Source organism: Lutjanus erythropterus, chromosome 21 (assembly GCF_056507025.1).
Source record: "Lutjanus erythropterus isolate fLutEry1 chromosome 21, fLutEry1.hap2, whole genome shotgun sequence".
NCBI classification, from domain to species: domain Eukaryota; kingdom Metazoa; phylum Chordata; class Actinopteri; order Lutjaniformes; family Lutjanidae; genus Lutjanus; species Lutjanus erythropterus.
Window position 1 is genome coordinate 11,767,940 of NC_139337.1, and position 18,896 is coordinate 11,786,835.

At 40.6% G+C, this 18,896-nt stretch overlaps 1 protein-coding gene across 2 annotated transcripts in view; it reads right to left on the minus strand.

Moving 5' to 3' along the window:
• mmp16a (matrix metallopeptidase 16a (membrane-inserted)) overlaps nucleotides 1-18,896 on the minus strand; it is a 93,739-nt gene that overhangs the window by 43,499 nt on the left and 31,344 nt on the right. For both annotated transcript variants that reach the window (XM_084710336.1, XM_084710335.1), the window contains one exon: nucleotides 16,074-16,378. In XM_084710336.1, coding sequence (XP_084566462.1) covers nucleotides 16,074-16,378 — 305 coding nt within the window. The remainder of the gene's footprint in view (nucleotides 1-16,073; nucleotides 16,379-18,896) is intronic.

Consider the following 18,896-nt stretch of genomic DNA (forward strand, 5'->3'; position numbering starts at 1 on the left):
CCCTGGGCTCAGCTCACAGAGCTCTGCTGGCTGTCAAACCAGAGCTGTGTGCCTGACTTGACAGAGTGACCATTGTGAAGAATGCAGCCAAAGTACAATGGCTGCATTCTGCTCGCTTCACTTTCACACTCTCTCTGCTTCCAACATACCCTCACAGGACAAAACAGAAACACACAGTGTGTGCCATTTGGTGCATTTCACCAAATCAACTTACAGTACCACATGTAAACACCAAGGTTTGCACATGTGAAATCCAGGGATTTGGAGTGAAAATGTAATTCTTCTCTGGTTTGTTGCAAGCACAATTTGTGATTAAAATGCATGTTTTTGCAACCATCCATTGGGATTAGATGTGGCACCACATAGCACCAATATTCACATGATGATTGTTTTTATCTTTTTATGTTTATCTGATCCTTTTTTTTTATTTAGATTGAATATGGACATCTATTTTGCTCATTGCAAAAATATAGCATATCATCAATATCATCCAATATATTGATATTGTTTTTTTTCCCTCCTTAATATTGGTATCAGCTCCAAAAATCCAGTATTAGTTGGGCCCTAAAATCAAGTTATTTTCTTTTATGAACCCACAAAACTTTGAGGAACCCACTGTTATTCCCCTTGTTAATCAAAGTCCTAACCTCGGCAGTGTTAGTTTCAGTGTCATGTACTATCCACTGAGTTACACCATCCTTTAGAGGAGAACAGTCTGTTGTTCTACTTGCTCTCCTCCCTCCTTTCATCTTCTATCCCTTCACTCTTTGTCTGCTTTCTCTCTCTCTCTCTTTGCTCCCCTCGCTCTAGGCTGTTGACATTGGTTGAGCAACACTTGTGCTGTTGAATCTATTACACTTAATTCTCACAAGCTTGTCAGAGAACAAAACCTCGGCTGATGGGAGCAACATATGTACACTGAAGTAATTATTTATTTACAGAGACTGCTACAGACTGAAATTCTGTGTGTGGAACGTTGCCAGGGATCCAAATATTGGCCGTTCCTGTGGACTCGAGGTAAATAAACCAGCAGAAAGGAGGAAAAAAAAAAAACGCTGCCAAGCAAAGGACATCCTTTATTCTTGTCATGTTTATCTCTGTGCAGCACCTGCGAGCGAGATGGCGATGTGTGTACATATTCATTGTGACCATTAATCATTAATAATGCATTCGCAAGCAATGGTGTGTACACATGCACACTTCACAAGCTCGCACACACTTCTGCAGCTGTATCAGACACAGTACACACTAATGTTACTTCACCACAAAAAAACTGGAGACAACTTTGACTTTAAACCAAGCTGCAAAACTTCAATACTTGAAAACTGTAGTACAGATCAGATAAAAGTCTTCAGTAATGATCCTCTTTCAATACAGTCTTTTTAAAAATACTTTGAGCAGCATACAACATCCTCATGCCTAAACAACAGAACAAGATGATGACAACGAAACAGTGTATATAACAGCTGGAGAGTACCAGCACTAGGCATACCAGACCTTAAGTATGTGATGCAAATCAAGTGATGTTAAATATGTGGTAACTGCAGCAGTTTGTTTAGTTTTAGGCACTAAAACTACTTAGTTTTAGATTTAGGATTATGTTTTGAGTTAAAATGAGTCATGTATGTAACAAAACTTAAGTAACTTAACACTTTAAATAAGTCAACATTTGCTTTTGACTTTTGGGGCGGTAGTCCTTAAGGACTTTGCCTGAGAACCGGAGGAAGGCTGGGTCAGACCATGGAGGCTCAGAGAGGTACCAGTCCACCTCCTCACTCTCCCTCTAATTGCATGTCTTTGGGTCTTCATGTATATGCATGTATGTATTTCAAGTCTACATGTGTGTATAATTAACAATGAACTGAATTTCCCCGAGGGCAAAATATGTCTTCTTCTTCACACAGTATACAAACCCCGGTCTCCTGAGTGAAAGTCCTGTTTCCATCCACCCCACCTCCTACCTACGCAGACTTTCTTGCCCTTATACTTCTCTGTCATAATTACTATGGCTACTAGAAGTCGCCAACTTAAAATAAACGTAAATATGGGTCATAATACGCTGCTTGTTCAAACAACCTGTACACCCGGACAGGCTGGGAGCATCACTCTGGACCCTCCTTCAGACCCACCAACCACCCAATAAATCCTCAAATTTTACAAACATCTGCCTTGTTACTTCTTAGTCTTCTGTAATTTTTTCTATCTTGTTCACTATTCACTGTTTTTCCACCATTGCAAACTGACATTTCTCCTGTCAATTCTTACTACAAAGTTGAAGTTGCAGTGGCAGTCGAAATACAAAAACTGAAAGAAGTAAAAATAGCAGTTAAATTGGAAGTCCTTAAAGAAGCTGAAGTCTCAGTCTGTTTCAACTGGTTTCAGCACTTCCAAAATAAAATTGTGAACTACTTTCACTACTCACACATCAACTGACATTTCCACTGCTTTCATCTTTTATTCTTCAACTCCTCTCATCTCCTGCTCTCCAAGTGACAGTTCAACAGCTTCAGTTGTTCTGCTTCAACTGATATTTTAACTGCATTCATCTCTTTCTCTTTAACTGATATTTCTCCTTTCAATGCATGAACTTCGACTGACACTTCAAACCCATTCAGGTCTGAAAAAGTGCAGTCTTTTCCAGTTTCTTCTTCTTCTCCTTGTTAAGTAAAAGAAAAGTGTTCACTGCTTTAAAACAGTTGCCAAAACCTTCTTGCTCTTACAACTGGATCAACAAGAGCATTATTATGTGACATTTTCCTACAGAATGCAGAACTACAAATCTGATATTTACAGACAAATGCTGCCTTTGTGGATGTCTCAGACTTTCTAGCCTGAGGACTTAGTGTAAGTAGGTTACGAGTGACAGTCTGGGTTTGCAGAAAACTCATGATCCAAATAGTAACAAAAGGGTAAGATTTTTTATTGAAGTATGAGCTTCTCAGTGGGTCACTTTTGTGCCAAAGCATCCTTAAAAATGTTCCCTTAGAAATGTGTTACATCGATAATAACATGGCTACTTCATCTTTTCACTACAAAAACTGGCACATACCACACAAGACACAAGTGGTGTTCCTTGAACTGCAATAATATGTGTGTCTTCTCAGAGGGAGACATACCCTAGGCAGGGCTGTTTACACTTCTTGTTTGCTGAGGATTATGGGTATGAGGTTAGGAGAGCATCTGACTGACTAGTGGGAGGGCAAGTCTCCCCGGGTGCGAGATTTGTGTATGCGCGTGTGTTTCTGAGAGTGTACATGTGCGTGTGTGTATTCATGTGTGGGGGCGGAAGAGAGTACTGCTGCCCACGTGGAAGCTGATGCTGCTGTCAGTAGGCGGCCGTCTATTTCTAGTGGCAGCCTGGTGGGCAGGAACGCATGGTGATATCTCTGCCTTCTTTCTCTTGATTTCATTTTCTTTGTTAAAGTGTGAAAGCAATGATTTAAATCCCTCGTCTTTCTCAAAAGTGGAATTCATAGTTGAAGAGTAACTTAAAATGGTTATGTAATCACCAGAGGTCTTTTCACACAAGATAAACAAGGTACTAAAAGGTGCTGTATCTAGCAAATTCAAACATGCATTCATAATTACACAAGTCTAACACAAAAAAAGAGATTTGCTGTATGTTATGCTGTTGGCACGCCTTTAGTTCGGAGATGTAGAACCATCATTAAATGAGCCAAACATCGCTCTCTCAAAAGCCACCAGACTCCTTTGGCATAAACAGTAATTCTACCTAGCTTGCTGGTCTCAAAGTGGTTTCACTAAAGTTAAGTCAGCCAGCCAAGTCTCTAAGAGCCAATCTGCTGATGTTAATTTGGCTGTTACTTCACGTCTGTCTTCAGGGCATACAAGTGGCGGGTTGACAACATAAACTGAATAAAAGAAGTCTTAAAACTGATCCTTGCGGCACACCAACAGAGCAATCAACGAACAATTAAGTCCTTTTCCAAACTCTGGTGCATTGTTTTCTCATAGTTATTTAGACCTCCATCCATCTGATTGCATCCACAGTTTTAAGGGCAGAACATTGTGAGTTACTGCATCAAATTCTGTTCTGAATGTTTTTCTCCCCTAAAACCAAACTGCCTGGGATAGAGTAAAGCTTGTCCTGAGTTTAAAAAGTCAGGTAGTTGTTAAATTATCACTGTACTGTGCCACTGTGCTTGCTTTTTTTTTTTCAGAGATTACTGTCAGCATTTTTCCGATCCCTAAATAGTCTACACCCGCCATGTCAGACCATGTACAGCCTCAATAACCTCCATTAATCACAGGTTAGGACAGCCTATCTGTTGCCTGAGAGGAAAAGCCTGGGGCAAAAACAATCTCCATGTAACACTTGCTTGAACATACTTAACTCTTTACACACAGATGTACAGTGTGCTCTATATTGTATAACATACGTGTCTGTATTGTGTTATATAGTATTGCATCAAGTCCATTCATCATGTTCCTTGACTGTATGGTGTAGCATCCTACACTGATCTATTATATTGCACTGTATCATATCACAGTGTTACATCATGTAATGTCATCTGTCACACTGCATCCTTGAGATAAACTACCTGCAAGGTAGTGAGTTCTTCGAGCACCCTTGAAATGTTTGTGTGTGTGTATTTCTGTGCTGTTTTACCGCTGGTGTCCTCCCACAAACTCCTCTACTTACAGTAACCAAACCATCAATACTGTTCCTACTGCCTGCCCAAATGTAGCCACGCAGGACGTCCTCAGGACTCACACATACACATGCTTCCAGTAAAAGATAAAGATCTGCTCCTGTGGTAAGAAAAAAGCATCTGATTCTCCTCATTTATTTTCTCGGAGAGATAGAGAGAGGCAGCAGCAGAATAGGGGAGATAGAGGGACAAAGATAGAGACAGAAGGACATAGGAAAGATTGATGATCTTTATAGAAGGAAGGAAGGATTTCTGAGAAGCTGCTGAACAACCTTGAAAGAATACAGAATTAACTTCTCTGAGCAAGAGCTTGAGGACAATAAATTAAGGATATCTTTGTCAATATTTTAATCAATGGGTTTGTGACATTATAAAAACAATTACAAATGCCTTATGTAACTTAAGACAAAGAAGGCAAATCCTCCTTTATGCAGATGAAACTTTTCTCTTTCAATGAGGCCTTGATCTTCTCAGTTATTACCGTCAGGCTTACACCCTGACAGTCAACGTTAAAGCAAAGTATCTTGGGTTAAGGGAAATTACTTATAATACCATTTAACTGTGAATCACACAGAAAAACAATTTTTTTGTTTTTTAAGGATTCAATACCAAAGCCGAATTCTACTTAAAACAGTAAATGGGTTATACATTTTTACCACTTCTGAAGAAACAACCAAGGTTTTCCTAAGAATTTCAGAGCTTCATCTGGTCCTACACCAGATGTGTTGCAAAATAATACACTCGATAATACACTGCAAAGCACTAGAAAATGTTAGAATGATTAATGGACTGTGATAGCCAATTCCTTTAAGTATTTCTAAGGCCCAGAGTAAAATTACTGGGACACAAAGACACTGACTATTGATAAGTACTTCATACAACCCTGCTTCAAATAATCCAAACTACCCCTTTAACATGACCAAGTCCTGTCCTGTTAAGAACGTAGACATGAGTCCCTTGTTGACTCAAGACATTAAATCAAATTATAGCTGAAGGAAAAACAAAAATTCATCACTTGCAGGAATGGAACAACAAATCCAACCACAAACTGGAATAACACGCAGCAGACTAACTGACCAAAATACCTGATAAGAAACCTAAAAAAGACCATGACGATGTATGTACAGACTGAATGGTCGGCAAACAAGGATCTCACTCTCCAAACAAACTCGGCTTCCTAAAACACTTGGAAACATATACACTGTAATTTCATTGTCTGGACAGCAAGAATGAATTACTCTTCATGCTGGAATAGTATTGGCTGTTACATGTTACTGCCTGCCACAAAAAGGACAGCAAGTAAGCAAATATCATCAAATGAAGTGGGTTTCTGTCTTTCTTTCTTTTATTTATTTTGTAAAGACTAACTTTCATATAAGAATCAGTTTTGTTTTTGACAGTTTTTTTTGTAGGCATTATTCTATTAAGTGTAACAGTGCCTTGAAAACACAAGTGTCATACCAGCTAAACCCACTGAACTTCATGGAGTGAGTGCGAGAGTGACAAGGGAGAAACTGAAGAAAAAGAGAAACAGGGTGGAAAAGACAGTCCACTGCTTCCTCCTCATCACCCAGTAGGAGTAGCAACCTAAAAATAAACCTGCAAGGACACCATATGCTCCTCTACTCCTCACCCTCTCTTCCCTTTTCCTCTCTTGTACTCTGCTTGCTCTTACAGCTCTGATTTTCTCCTCTTTTTTTTTCTATTCTTCTGTTTTCTTTTTCCTTACAATACCCTGACTCGGCAGAGGCCACTCCACCTAACAATGCCTGCACTGTCCACTCCGAAGAAGCTGAGGATCGATCTCTTTTCATTGTCTGCTGGTAAAAACGCCCAAAATGACGGCCACTTTGAATGTACAATCAAGTTACAGGACTGGGCGTCAATGATAAACCGTTCTGCCAATCGACGCCGGGGAGACGAGCTTTCTCTGCGACCATCAATCAATCAGCTGATCAATGTCAAGCCAGTCCTGATATCCCCTCCCTCAGCCAATCATCCCTCCCTGTTATCTAATCCCAATACCTGGAAACATAAATACTTGGCATATTTTTCCTCCTGGTGACAGTGTGCTATTCTAACCTCTTTGGCTCATTTTGGGGGTAGTGGTGAAGAAAATAATAAAGCCCTGGAATCTCTCATTTCCTGTGTGTAGGTCTAGCTCTCATGCTGTGTTATGTTACACTACTGGAAGCTGGAGGTCCTTGAAGGCATACCAGGCCTTATAAGTCACCCTCGGGTGAGACTGGGTGTTTGTGTACAGTCATGGTATGCAGTGGCGGCAATGAAACTTTTTTCTGGTGCCAAGTTGTTTTTTTTGTTTTTGTTTTTTTGTTTTGTTTTTTTGTAAAATCCAATCAGCTTTAGTGTGACTGAAAGTCAAAATGGAATCTGTCTTATCTATTCCTGCGTGCATCGCTTTGATTTTTCACAAAGAAAAACATAACAGCCTCAGCCCACAAAGATGACCTTGTGATAAAGCACAGATGAGCGTCTGCTTGTTTGCCTTGTCTGTTGCGCAGAAATTGAAAACTGTCAAATAAAAAAAAAACCCTTCTGCAAATGCGCTCCCTTTGCAGAAGTGGTCGTGGCATGTTGAGCTCTCATGAAAAGACAATCTAATCATCTCGATCTCCAGTTCCAGTTTTTTTTTTCTATTTTATCCTGTGTTCACACTAAATCCCTCAACAATCCTTTCTCCTTTCTACCCTCCAGCGCTCTGCCTCTGCATCCAGATTTTTACCTTTGTTGAAACATTTTTCTGCGATGTTTCATCCAAACATATTTCATCTTCTTACTCTCCCTGCATAATTTTCTTAGCCAACCCTTGCTCTTGTCCATCACAAGCTATTATGTCTATAGTTTATTCTCTCATGCGTCTATCTATTTCTCCATCTATTGATCCCTTGCAGCTATTCATCCATCAGTCTCCAAAGTGAAGAAGTCTAGGAATGTAGGGCAGCTGTAGGAGCTCCTAGACCACTTCTCTCCGCTTTGCCCCCAGGGAGGTTGCACACTCAATGGGAATATTGGCTGATCACCCACCCCCACGTGACGTGATCTTTCCCTGCTGTCTCTCAGTGTGCATCACCCTGGCTAAAATAAGCTAGCAGCTATCATTGCACCATCCTTGTCATGTGTGTGAGTTCTCACAGTTAAAAGATGAAATGAGATAAACAGAGAGAAATGTACATAAAAAAGACAGAACCTGTCAGAATGTGTTTCTTCTTAATATTTATAATCTTATCCTTAGATGGCTATAAGGCAAGAGATAGTGAGAAAGAAAGACATGGAACTGATCAGTGTAAAGTGCCAACACATTTGAGATTACATAACAATGTTGTTATTTACCTCCAGCATGGATACACAAATCAAACAGATAAGAAAATCACCTGGGATGTTGCTCAATTTTGTAACATCAACAAGGATGTTGATCTGTTGCATACAGTATCTGCGCACATGTCAAGTACAACTTCATACTGTCAGGTTGTAGATATTCAATTTACTTTTTCTGTGAACTGGAGATGTGTTCCACTTTGTTAACAGGACCAATCTGATATGAACAGAGTTTGATTATGATGGAATAAAACCCACAAACAATTTCCTCGAGCCAAAAGTTGTCCTCTAATCCACTGTTGGAAATGTTTGTTCATTTAAATATCGCTTAAACAAATCCTTTCCCTCGACTGCAAGCCCCATTGTTTTAAAGCAGCACCAAAGGCTGACACACACTTTGTAGTGAACAAGAGAAAGAGGGAAAGGAGGAAAGGAAGGAGGGCGGGTGGAAATGGAAATGGGTAAATCCGTCAGTCAGTCTTCATAAAAAAGGATTTCTCCGAACCTCTGTCAAACACTCTTCACTCTCTGGTGCTCTGAACTCTTCTCAGGCATGATATGCTGTACATAAAAGGTTCTGGCGCTGGGGGTTTGACATGCGTGGTGTGATCATGTCCACTGTCAACCACAGCACTTGTTTCCACACGCGCACCACAGAGGACAGTATTTAGTGTGAAGTAGAGGCAATAACACAAGCCTGACTGAGGACGAATGTGATAGTCACTTTCTTAGAGTTTCTTCATCTTTCGCTGTCATGATGCACAGATAACGCTGCTGCTGCTGCGAGTGAGGACAGTGTCTGACAAGGTTGGGACGAATATATCCAGTCCATTGCTAGTTGTTTTTTGGGAGATTATTGTCAATTCAATTCAATTCAATTCAATGAGGCTTTATTGGCATGAACATAATACACCATAGTGTTGCCAAATTGCCAGATTTTTGTTTTGTTAAGTAAATGGTCTGGCTCAGAAAAACAAATGAGAGCCTCTACTCAGTCACAGACTCATTGAGCTAACCCAGTAACACAAAGAGACCAGCAACAGCAGAGACAGGCAGCAGGGAAAAACAGTGTAGAGCCAGAATATTTTCACATCTAAGTCAGGGCATTAAGGTTATGTTTAGACCAAACCAGACATGGTGATTTTTGGAACAATGCTAAGACCAACCAAGACAGTTTTGGTGAGTTTTATTTTGTTTCTGTCAAGTTTTAATGAGAAGTGTTTTATAGTGAGGTAACAAGGCAATCAAACTGGCCTTAGTTTGGAGAGAAAATTTGATTCCAAAGGTGTCGAGCTGTACCCTAGAGTCTGCTCCACGTTTTAAGTTTCATTGCAGGTTCTGCAACTGCATTACTCCTACCCAGATTTCAGATTTGATTATCAGACAGATCTTCTCTCCTTATGCTGTACATATTAATGAAAAATGTTTCTCAGAACCCTGGATGAAGTTGCCAATACTGGATAACCAGCAGAGATTTTAAAAAGTGGATGAAAATGGAGTCCAGAAAAACTCCTCAGATGATCTGCTACAACCATGGTGTCTTTAAATGCAGGCAGGAGTCCAACTAAGCATCTCCATTATGGATTTAACTAGCAGTTACTTTCTCAATGAATCACTTTTTTCTTTGAAATGTCAGAAAAAAGTAAAAAAATTGCAGATATTATTCCCCAGAGCCCAAGGTGATGTACTCAAATAGCCTGATTTGTTCGACCAACAGTCCAATTCCAAAGATACTCAGTTTGCAAAGATACAAAACAGATAAAATAAGCTGCACACTCAAGAAGCTGGAACAATGGAATTTATGGTATTTAGGCTTGAAAAAAGCAACTGAAACAATTGAACAACTAACAAAATACTTCAAGAACAATCAGCACAATCCATTACTGATCTTTTGGGGCACTTTTTGTCATTTTATTTTGCTAATTCAATGATCTACCTTCAAAGGACACACATCAGTGCTTAGAGACAAACTCTAATTCAGTGGCACAGCACACACTCACAGAACAAGTGGGAGGAAGAGAGCCTGCAAAGCCAGAATATTTTCACATCAAACATGGCGAATGTAGGATTTAGAGTTTTGGTTGTATTCTGTTTTTCTGTCAAGTTTAAATGGTGTACCTTACAATGAGCCACATTTTGTGTGCATTTTGTTCATTTATATGATGAAGTAAATATTTTGGAGTACTTAATGTAGCAAACTCACCTCTTGCACTCATCTGCATAACATAATATATCGCCTACCCCTACTTTACATGCATAAAATACTCAATCATCCATATCATGCTGTGTGTTGGATTTATTTTTTCATATTTAGAGGAAAGGGAGATCAAATTAAAAGATCAAGCTGAAGAAAAGCAAAAAGACTGAGGACTAACCCAGGTGCTTCTATTGATTTAGAGATAATAACGTCTACAGACAAATTATTGTCTTGATGAAGGTGATGAGGCAGTAAGTCACAAGAGGAAGTCATTTCAAAACAGCCACGAGGCACTCAGACAGGCACTGGCAGATGAATGCAAACTCTATGGTGGAAACAAACAAATGTAATTCAATATGCAACACCTTGAGAAACTGTTTTACTTCAGTACCACTTTCTTGATGCCAGTGCGGTTATTCAGCTTTTCCAGTGTGTTTGATTCTACAGACACCACTTTCTTTTCTATATGATAAAAGCATCAAATCACACACATATAAGAAGCAGCAGCTGTATACTGTATATCTAAGTCTCTCTTAAAATGCCATTAGCTAATCCTAATAAGAACCCCATTCTGCTGTGTGTGCTAAAAATTCCACTGAATGGAACTTTTCAGTAATCCTCTATCCTCAAATGCCTTGAGTTGCAGTGTGAGTGAAGGTGCAGACAAAACAGTGGCAGTGCATGTATGTGTGTGTGTCTGTGTGTGTGTAAGTGTGAGCACTTAAACACGTGTATGCAAGTGTTTATCTCCATGCAGACTGGGAGTAATCCTCCAGTGTGCAGCTGTGATGTCACCATCCAAAACAACTACAATAACATCTACGGCATGATGCTGGCAACGGTCGCTACGACGACTGATCCTCCCTGACAACAGTGTGGCGGGGATTAGGTATGACAGGCACGGGCAGCTTACTGGACAGGATCTCATCTCCAGTGTGTGTCAGTATGTGTGTAGTTGGAACTTTTAAAAACACAATAAAAGGTAGAGGGAGACTAAAAGAAAGACAGAGGGGGAAGAGAAGACAAAAGCCAGAGACATTGACATTATGTGCTAAAATTACATCATTTCCAGCTGTTCCCTAGATGACACAGAAACAGGACGAGCAAGGAGACGGATGATAGGTGGATTACAAATCCTTGAAACTAGTTGCAGTGGAAACATATGGAATTATCTACCTCTGTTGACAGAAATTTTGAGACAATATGTAGATTAAAATGAACATCTATTTAAAAAAATGTATTTTGGAGATGTGAGCAGAAACGAACAAGTTGATTTAAGCCTGCATCTTAGCAAATCAGTCAACTAAAATCAAGTGATGAGGATGTTTTGGTATTTAAATATGTCTAAACAACCAACTATCAGTGTTCAGTCAGACACTGAGCTCTTTAACTTCACTCCATCAACTCCATTAGTAAATCGAGCCATCATAATCTAGGGAGTGGAAGGCTCGGTTCATACAGACAGCAGCACTGTATAAAGGCACAGGGCTGTCTGCAGTCTCAATGCCCACCAGGGCTTTACAACCTACTCACTGTTACAGGTAACCTTTTGGTTTACCTGATAATATGGTGTTACAACCCCTCTGATTGATATGCTGCAGTTGGACGGATCACATACAGTAGGTCTATGAATTATAGAACAATACTATCAAAACATTTGTCTTAAAATGTCATTTCAATATAAAATTACGAGAAAATTACAATCAGTTTACTGTGTTAGGGGCACATGCATGAGTGCTGACCCTAGCCTAGGCTGTTGGCGTATATGTTTGTCAATTTTTTTAAGCAAAGTTTGTGTCAAGTTCTTATGTGTAACACTTCCAGTTGATTGTATAGTTGTGTTGAGTGAATTGTTGTGTATGGAGTGTGTTCTCCCCACATACCAGTGGCAAAGACGAAATTCCATTTTAAGTGAATTTAATGGACAACAAAGTAATCTAAATCTGAATATTGAATTAGGTTTCAATTAAACTCAGGTAATGACACCAGGCCTAAAAAAGTGCAGTATGGGTCAGGCTTTTGTTTTTACAAAGCAGGAATCAAACGTATAATGTTTTTTTCACTGCATTGTGCCAAGCTTTCAGTTTTACAGACAGCTCAGGTTAAACACTGCGTACAAAAATGCACACACACACACACACACACACACACACACACACAGTTCTTCTCAATGCCAAAGAGTTAAAAACTGGCAAAGAGTTTAAAAGCATTGCTGACTCTGAGATACTGCAGCCAGAGTATCGATATCACATCACAAGAGATTGTGTCTGGACATAACAAGCTGGTACAACAGCACATACAGACACATGACTGTATAATTACTAGTGGTAACATTACTAATATTTGCAGTGCTATTATCTTATGGGTTTTTTAGCTTTCGACTGCCAAAATCTACACGCTGCCTCAGAGGTGTTGCTATTGTGCCAAGGCAAAAAAACAAAACAAAAAAACTATCTGGCTGGAATACAGAGTACCTGATATTTCTAGTATTTTTTGGAATGAGTACTGTGAAATTTGAAGATATTCAACATCTCAGCACAAAACACAGGCTGTGAGCAACTTTGAGCTGTATGCGCCCTCAGAAAGCTATCTCAGTGTAACACTAGTCATCATGCAGGAATAAGAGCAGCCCCCCGCTACGGCGAGCAGTCAGGATTCAGCCAGTGCATGTTCATATTTGGCAAGAAAGCCAGCTGGAGAGTGCGTAATAGAACTGCATGCATTATGGGATGTTTTCACAGAAGTGTGGGCCGCAGCAGGGCTGTATTAATATTGCATTGAGGGGTAGAGAGATGGTGTGTGTCTGTTTGAGGGGGGGGGGGGTGAATCATAGCCTTCAATGACAGCTGCTTCTCCTTCCTCCAAGGCAGAGATGACAACACTGTGTGTGTGCACGTTAGAGATGTAGTGATCCACTTTTTTCAGGTCCAGTCTGATTCTGATATCTGAAGTTGGATATCTGCTGATACTATACCAATACCAGATATCTTTTTTCTTAATGTTTAAAATTATTTATTATTTGCAGGAGTAGTAGTAAGATTACATGAAGCTGAAACTGAATTTCAGTCTGGAAAGATGGAGTAGTTTGAGTAATGTAATGCCATTTTTGTGCTGTTACACCGTCAGTGAGGTGGCTTGTGCATTTCCTTGCAGTGCTTAGTGCAGCCTTCACAAACAGAAAATGGAGAATGGAAGACTAATATCGCGAGACTTATACCCAATGAATGCCTTACGTCCTTATCAGGCCCCATCCCTAGTGCATGTAATCAGATTGATTTTCACCTGCACATATGCTTATTTAAATATGTTTAATACGAGTTTTTATGAGTGGATCATGTGGTCAATAAAACATCAGATGCACCAGTTAGTTAGTTAGTGTTTTATTATTATCACTTCCAACCTGCCGGAGTGATTCTTGTCAGTTCGATCAAACTACTCGCTCTCAAAAGCCTTAAATATAGCCGTTCAAAACACATTATCTAAGCCCACAAAAGCCCCTCCGCTCCCACTTAAAATTCAGTCTTCGACAGCAAGTTCCTCACTTCTATTTCCGACACATAGTGCTCAACAGCTCCCACTCATCTCCTCTGCTCTCCTCTCTCCCCTTTCCTCTTCAAATGTTTTCTTTACTTCTCGCTACGCTGGTTTCTCAGTCTTTCCCTCCACGTCTATCTCTCTTGTGAGCTCTTGAACCTCCAATATTTGTCTAGAGATACTCCGCCATTCTCTCTTATCTCCTCTTTCTCTCTCCGTTATCTCGACTGCCTTCCTTCTAGTAACTCACCCCCCCTCCCTTTTCACGTGTCCTTATTTCTTGAGAGCGTCTCCTTGTCTCTCGCTAAGTCATCTCTGTCAATGTTTTGACTCATGACTCAGTAACAGTCATGACTCCTCTTGAGTCGTCTCCATGGACCGTGGGGCAGGATAGCCCCTTACATTTAATGAGGAATTCAAAGAAGAAAGCTGAAAACATCAATCTTTTAGAATCTGAGAGACAAAGTTGAACATGTTGCCTGCTGTGACAAGCATCAGCTCAAGAATATTAACCAGAAATCCTTTTAACTTTCACTATTTGGGTGGATTTTCTTTGCTCTAGTTGACTTTACTCGTATTATGTCTCTTTTGCAATTATTTTCTGTCTTTACTCCATCTTTTTCTCCATCTAATCTCTTACGAGACCCTTTCATCATCTCACTGAAGGCTGCAAAGGTTCAGAGGTCGACTGGCTGTTGGCTGCCACTGATGCTGCACACACACACACACAAGCTGATATCTGCTGAACTACATAGCAACACTTAACAGCAGCCCAGCTGCTCAACATGCAACTCACACAATAGCATGACAGACAGAGTCCGCTAAAGGCTTACATACAGCCTGATAAGCTGTAAAGCTCAGAGGGCAAGTATTCAGCTAGGGCACGAGCTCGAGGTCGCAGTGGACTGAGGGGTATGAGATTACTATAGTTCACCAAGGGAGATATCTGCAAGCAGGCTTGGGCGTTTTCAAAGAGAGAGGATTCAAGTCACACCAGTACAGAGCAGAAAACTGCAGCACACAGACCAGCAAGACCAATATCCAGCAGGCATTACACTGCAATACATCAGAGTCTCACTGGCAGGGCATCAAAATGTGTTGTTTGGTGAGAGCAGATATGCTGTAAATGCAGAAAACTTGAGCCATGGTAAAATATCTTCTGTATATCTAAATATCTTCCATATTTGCCAGGATTTTAGTGTTATTAAAAAAAATCCATGACTAGAAACCGTGATTCTGTAACTGTCTGTAACAGTCCATTTTCATGTGCAGTTGGTCTGAAAACCAATTTAAGGCAACAACTTCATGGAACAAGCTAAGAAATCCATTAGGCTATATTCTAACATAATAAATAATTTGTATAAAAAAATAATAATACTCACTGACTTACTTAGAAGTCTGACATATAACAATTTGGAATAAAAAGTGTAAACACTGCCAAAGGTCCATGACTACTGGTTTCATTGGTACCTACAGAACCATTCCATTCAACTTTTTCATTGCTCCTCTGTTGAGGTTCCCAGCAAACTGAACCGATACTAAGAAGTGGAGTTAAAACACTGCAGACCGCTGATTGGTCTCCTCGTTGTAATAAACAACCACATATTGAGCCGATATGTGGTTGCTGTTGCTTGTTCCAGTGGGTCCCTCTGGCACCAAATGACTAAACACTAGCAGCACGGGCGTTGAAGTTCAAAAAAGATTAGCTGAGAATTGAGCATGCCATTACACTCACGACACACTCCTGTCACTACAACATATATGCAACACACCCCTATGATCACGGTGGTGTACTTAAGCCATCAGTGCTCTGCCACTCTCATGCCACATGACTCACCTGAGAGAGATGCTGCCACTTACTGGTACTGCATTTTCTATAAGGAGTAAGTTATTCTCATCACTTGTCACTCCCTGGTGCTGTTGTTCATATAGCATTTCAAAAACCCTCTACCTCCACCTCAGCATCCACCTTTAAGTTCTAGGTCTATAGGAGAAAGTTATTCTTGTTACTCCCCACTCCCTGCTGCTGCTGCTGTTGTTCATATAGCATTTTAGAGGCCCCACCTCCACCCCAGCATCCACCTGAAGGCTCAGAGTCTATGTTCCTGTAGGGTGTAATTTATTCTTGCCACTCTTCTCTCCTGCTGTGCTGAGCTCTGCGTTTCTTCATGAAGAGTCACAAGGTCAGAGCCGAGACGCAAAATATCAACCGCGTACATATTCTACATGGGCATATCAATCCAGTCCAGGTGAGCGAGCTCACTGACCTTTCTCTGGCATCGTCTCGTGTGAAGCCGTCATAACTTTTTCCATGAATACTAATGACTGCTTACCGTCATGGTTTGGGTTTCCCAGCGTCCACGGCTCATCTGAGTCAAAGTGCGTGTCTCCTCCTATTCCCGGGCCTGGAAAGTAGGCGTGCGCCAGGAAGCCACCCTCGCCGTCAAAGGGTGAGCTATCGCCATGGAAACCTGAAGCAAAGATGATGGTGATGTCCACGTCTTTCTTGGTCCTCTCCAGCTCGCTGTAGGGCACAGCCTCAAAGCGCAGCGGCGTCACATTTTGCCAAACGTCGAAGGCTCGCCGAATGGCGTCGTGGGTCTCCTCTGCACCCACTTTGGGTGTCACGTTCTTTATGCTGCAGAGACATGAGATACAGGAGGGAAAAGTTGGACCAGGAAAACACTAGAAGCCTTTGTAAACGTTTCACACAACCAGATAATTTTCTCTTATCGCCATGCCCCAGTAAGCCTCAAATCGGGATTTCTCCTTCAACTGTCAGGATGAGCAAATCTATTGTAAATTCGTCTGATAAGACTCTCGAGTTCTCTAAGAATTTGGTAAAACAAATGCACCTAAGAGTAGCTTATTCTACTGGATGTCCACACAGAGCAAAAATGAAAGATTAGAATCTAATCAGGGAAAGTAAATAGCCTCCAACTCCTGTGAAGCATGAGATATGGTGGGATAGAAAACAATACCTTTAGTATAGTACAGACCTAGTCAGCTGCAGCCCTTTTTCTATGGCCCACAAGAAGCTGCCTGCAAATAAGGATGGCATGCCTGTGACAAAATAAATAAAACTAAGGTACACATCTCTGAGCTACTTGGAAACATATGAACCAAAGACTGTATGATCTGAAACTATATGGCATTGATTAGGGCTGTGTTTTGGTATGAATCTGGTGATATGATATATATCACAATACAGGGGTTACAGTTCAATATATTGTGTATGGTGATTGGCAGTGATACTGATAAGTACTAATAAGTATTATTGTACCCGATAATGAACATAATATTGAAGATTATATCAGAACTAATATAATAATAATCATACTGATAATAATGAAAAAGTTAAAAGTACTATTGCAAATGATAATGAACACATTTGAGCATAAAGAACATTAAATTATTCTGTGATTCCCCTGAACCTCCAGTGATTTGCCTATTTGGTCCACTTGCTATTGAAGTTGAACATCCCCAGTTACCAACTAAAGGGCTGCAAGTCAATCTGCATGATCACACTATGCCCCCCCCCCCCCCCCCCCCCCCACACCCAAAAAAAAAAATATCTGTCACTATCACTGTTTTCCCTGCATGCTGCCATTTCACGCTCATCGTGTTCGCCAACAGAGAGCTAAATGGAGCGATTTGTGAGAGAAAACAGCTGAGTCCTCCCCTGCCGGCTTTGAGTAGCTGCAGGTGTGGAAAGGACGGGACAATTTCCTGCCTCTGGAATTTATTTTCTAATTAAGGATTATCAACAGCCCACTGCCTGCTGAGAGCCCCAGTCTGGTTTGGGCAATCAGAACAACCTCACTCCACTTTATTCACTCTGAAAATATCTCAGTGTCACGCTCTATTAAAATTTGCCTCCTCTCTCGGGATAGACAGATAGGTATACTTTACATCATCCAACTTAGATGCTTGTAAACAAACAATACTCGGTGTCTTCTTATGCTCATAGCGTAGTGTCAGAGTTGGGTGGAAAGTTTGGTTGGCTTGTGTTCAGTTGATAAGTTTAGTGTGTAAACAAAGTGTGCAGCAAAACTGCACTGTGCCAATTTAATTTCAAAGCCTTCTTGCTCAGGTGTTTCAAGCTGTTTCAGGAATTCCCTGTTTCTCCTCCTCTCCACCCTGTTTCCTTGGTGTACTCTCCGTCACCTCCTCTCCTTTGTTCCACGTTTCATTTTAGTTCTTCGCTGCGTCTCTATTCGGCTGTCAGGTTGTCATTTTCCACAAGAGAAATAAATATTATCAGAATGTCTTTTGTATTTGACTATTGCTCATCTTCTTCATCTGCACAGTGGGTAGACTGCTGCAAGGCACATTTATATACTGCATATTAATATTGCATGTAAGCTCAGATTAATTATTGACTCAAACTCAGTGAAAAAGGGAAGCATAAAGGCTGGTTATGAAATATAAATAGAATGCCACTGAATAACCTGCAATGTTCATTTAATCTAAAATGTTGTAATTGCTCAAACCAAACCACAAACTGCTTCTGTTTCTCTATCGGCTCTTTCAAGACTGACTCGCTGACAGCTGACTAGCACTTTAGCAAAGATGTGTTTGCTTTAATTACACTCTCAAGTTTTGGCAAAACCTTCACTTTCAGCTAATGATTTTCTGTTTTGACAGACCTGAGCCCAGCAAGACGCACGCACGCACGCACGCACGCGCACACACACACACACACACACACACACACACACACAGGTATCATTAAGAAACTGAATATATGTGATTTTAAAAGACAAGTTAACAAAACAAACCATCAGTTATGTCGATAGCACTATGGCGAGTATATCTGCAATGATAAAAGACAACCTGGAGGAATTAAAGGACCAGTGTGTGGGATTTAAAGGCATTTAAATCTGATTGCAAACACCACATCTCACGCTTCCATTTCAAGCACGTAGAGACCACTGGTGACCATGAACTAAATGAACAAAATGCAACAGGCTGCATCTAGAGCCAGTATTTGGTTTGTCCGTTCTAGGCTGCTGTAGAAACGTGGCGGTTTCCGTGGAAGAAGACCCACACCATCTGTAGATATAAACAGCTCATTGAAAGGTGATGAAAGCACAGCGATTATTATTTTCGGGTGATTATACACAAATGAAAACTAGGGTTGGGAACAGAACTCT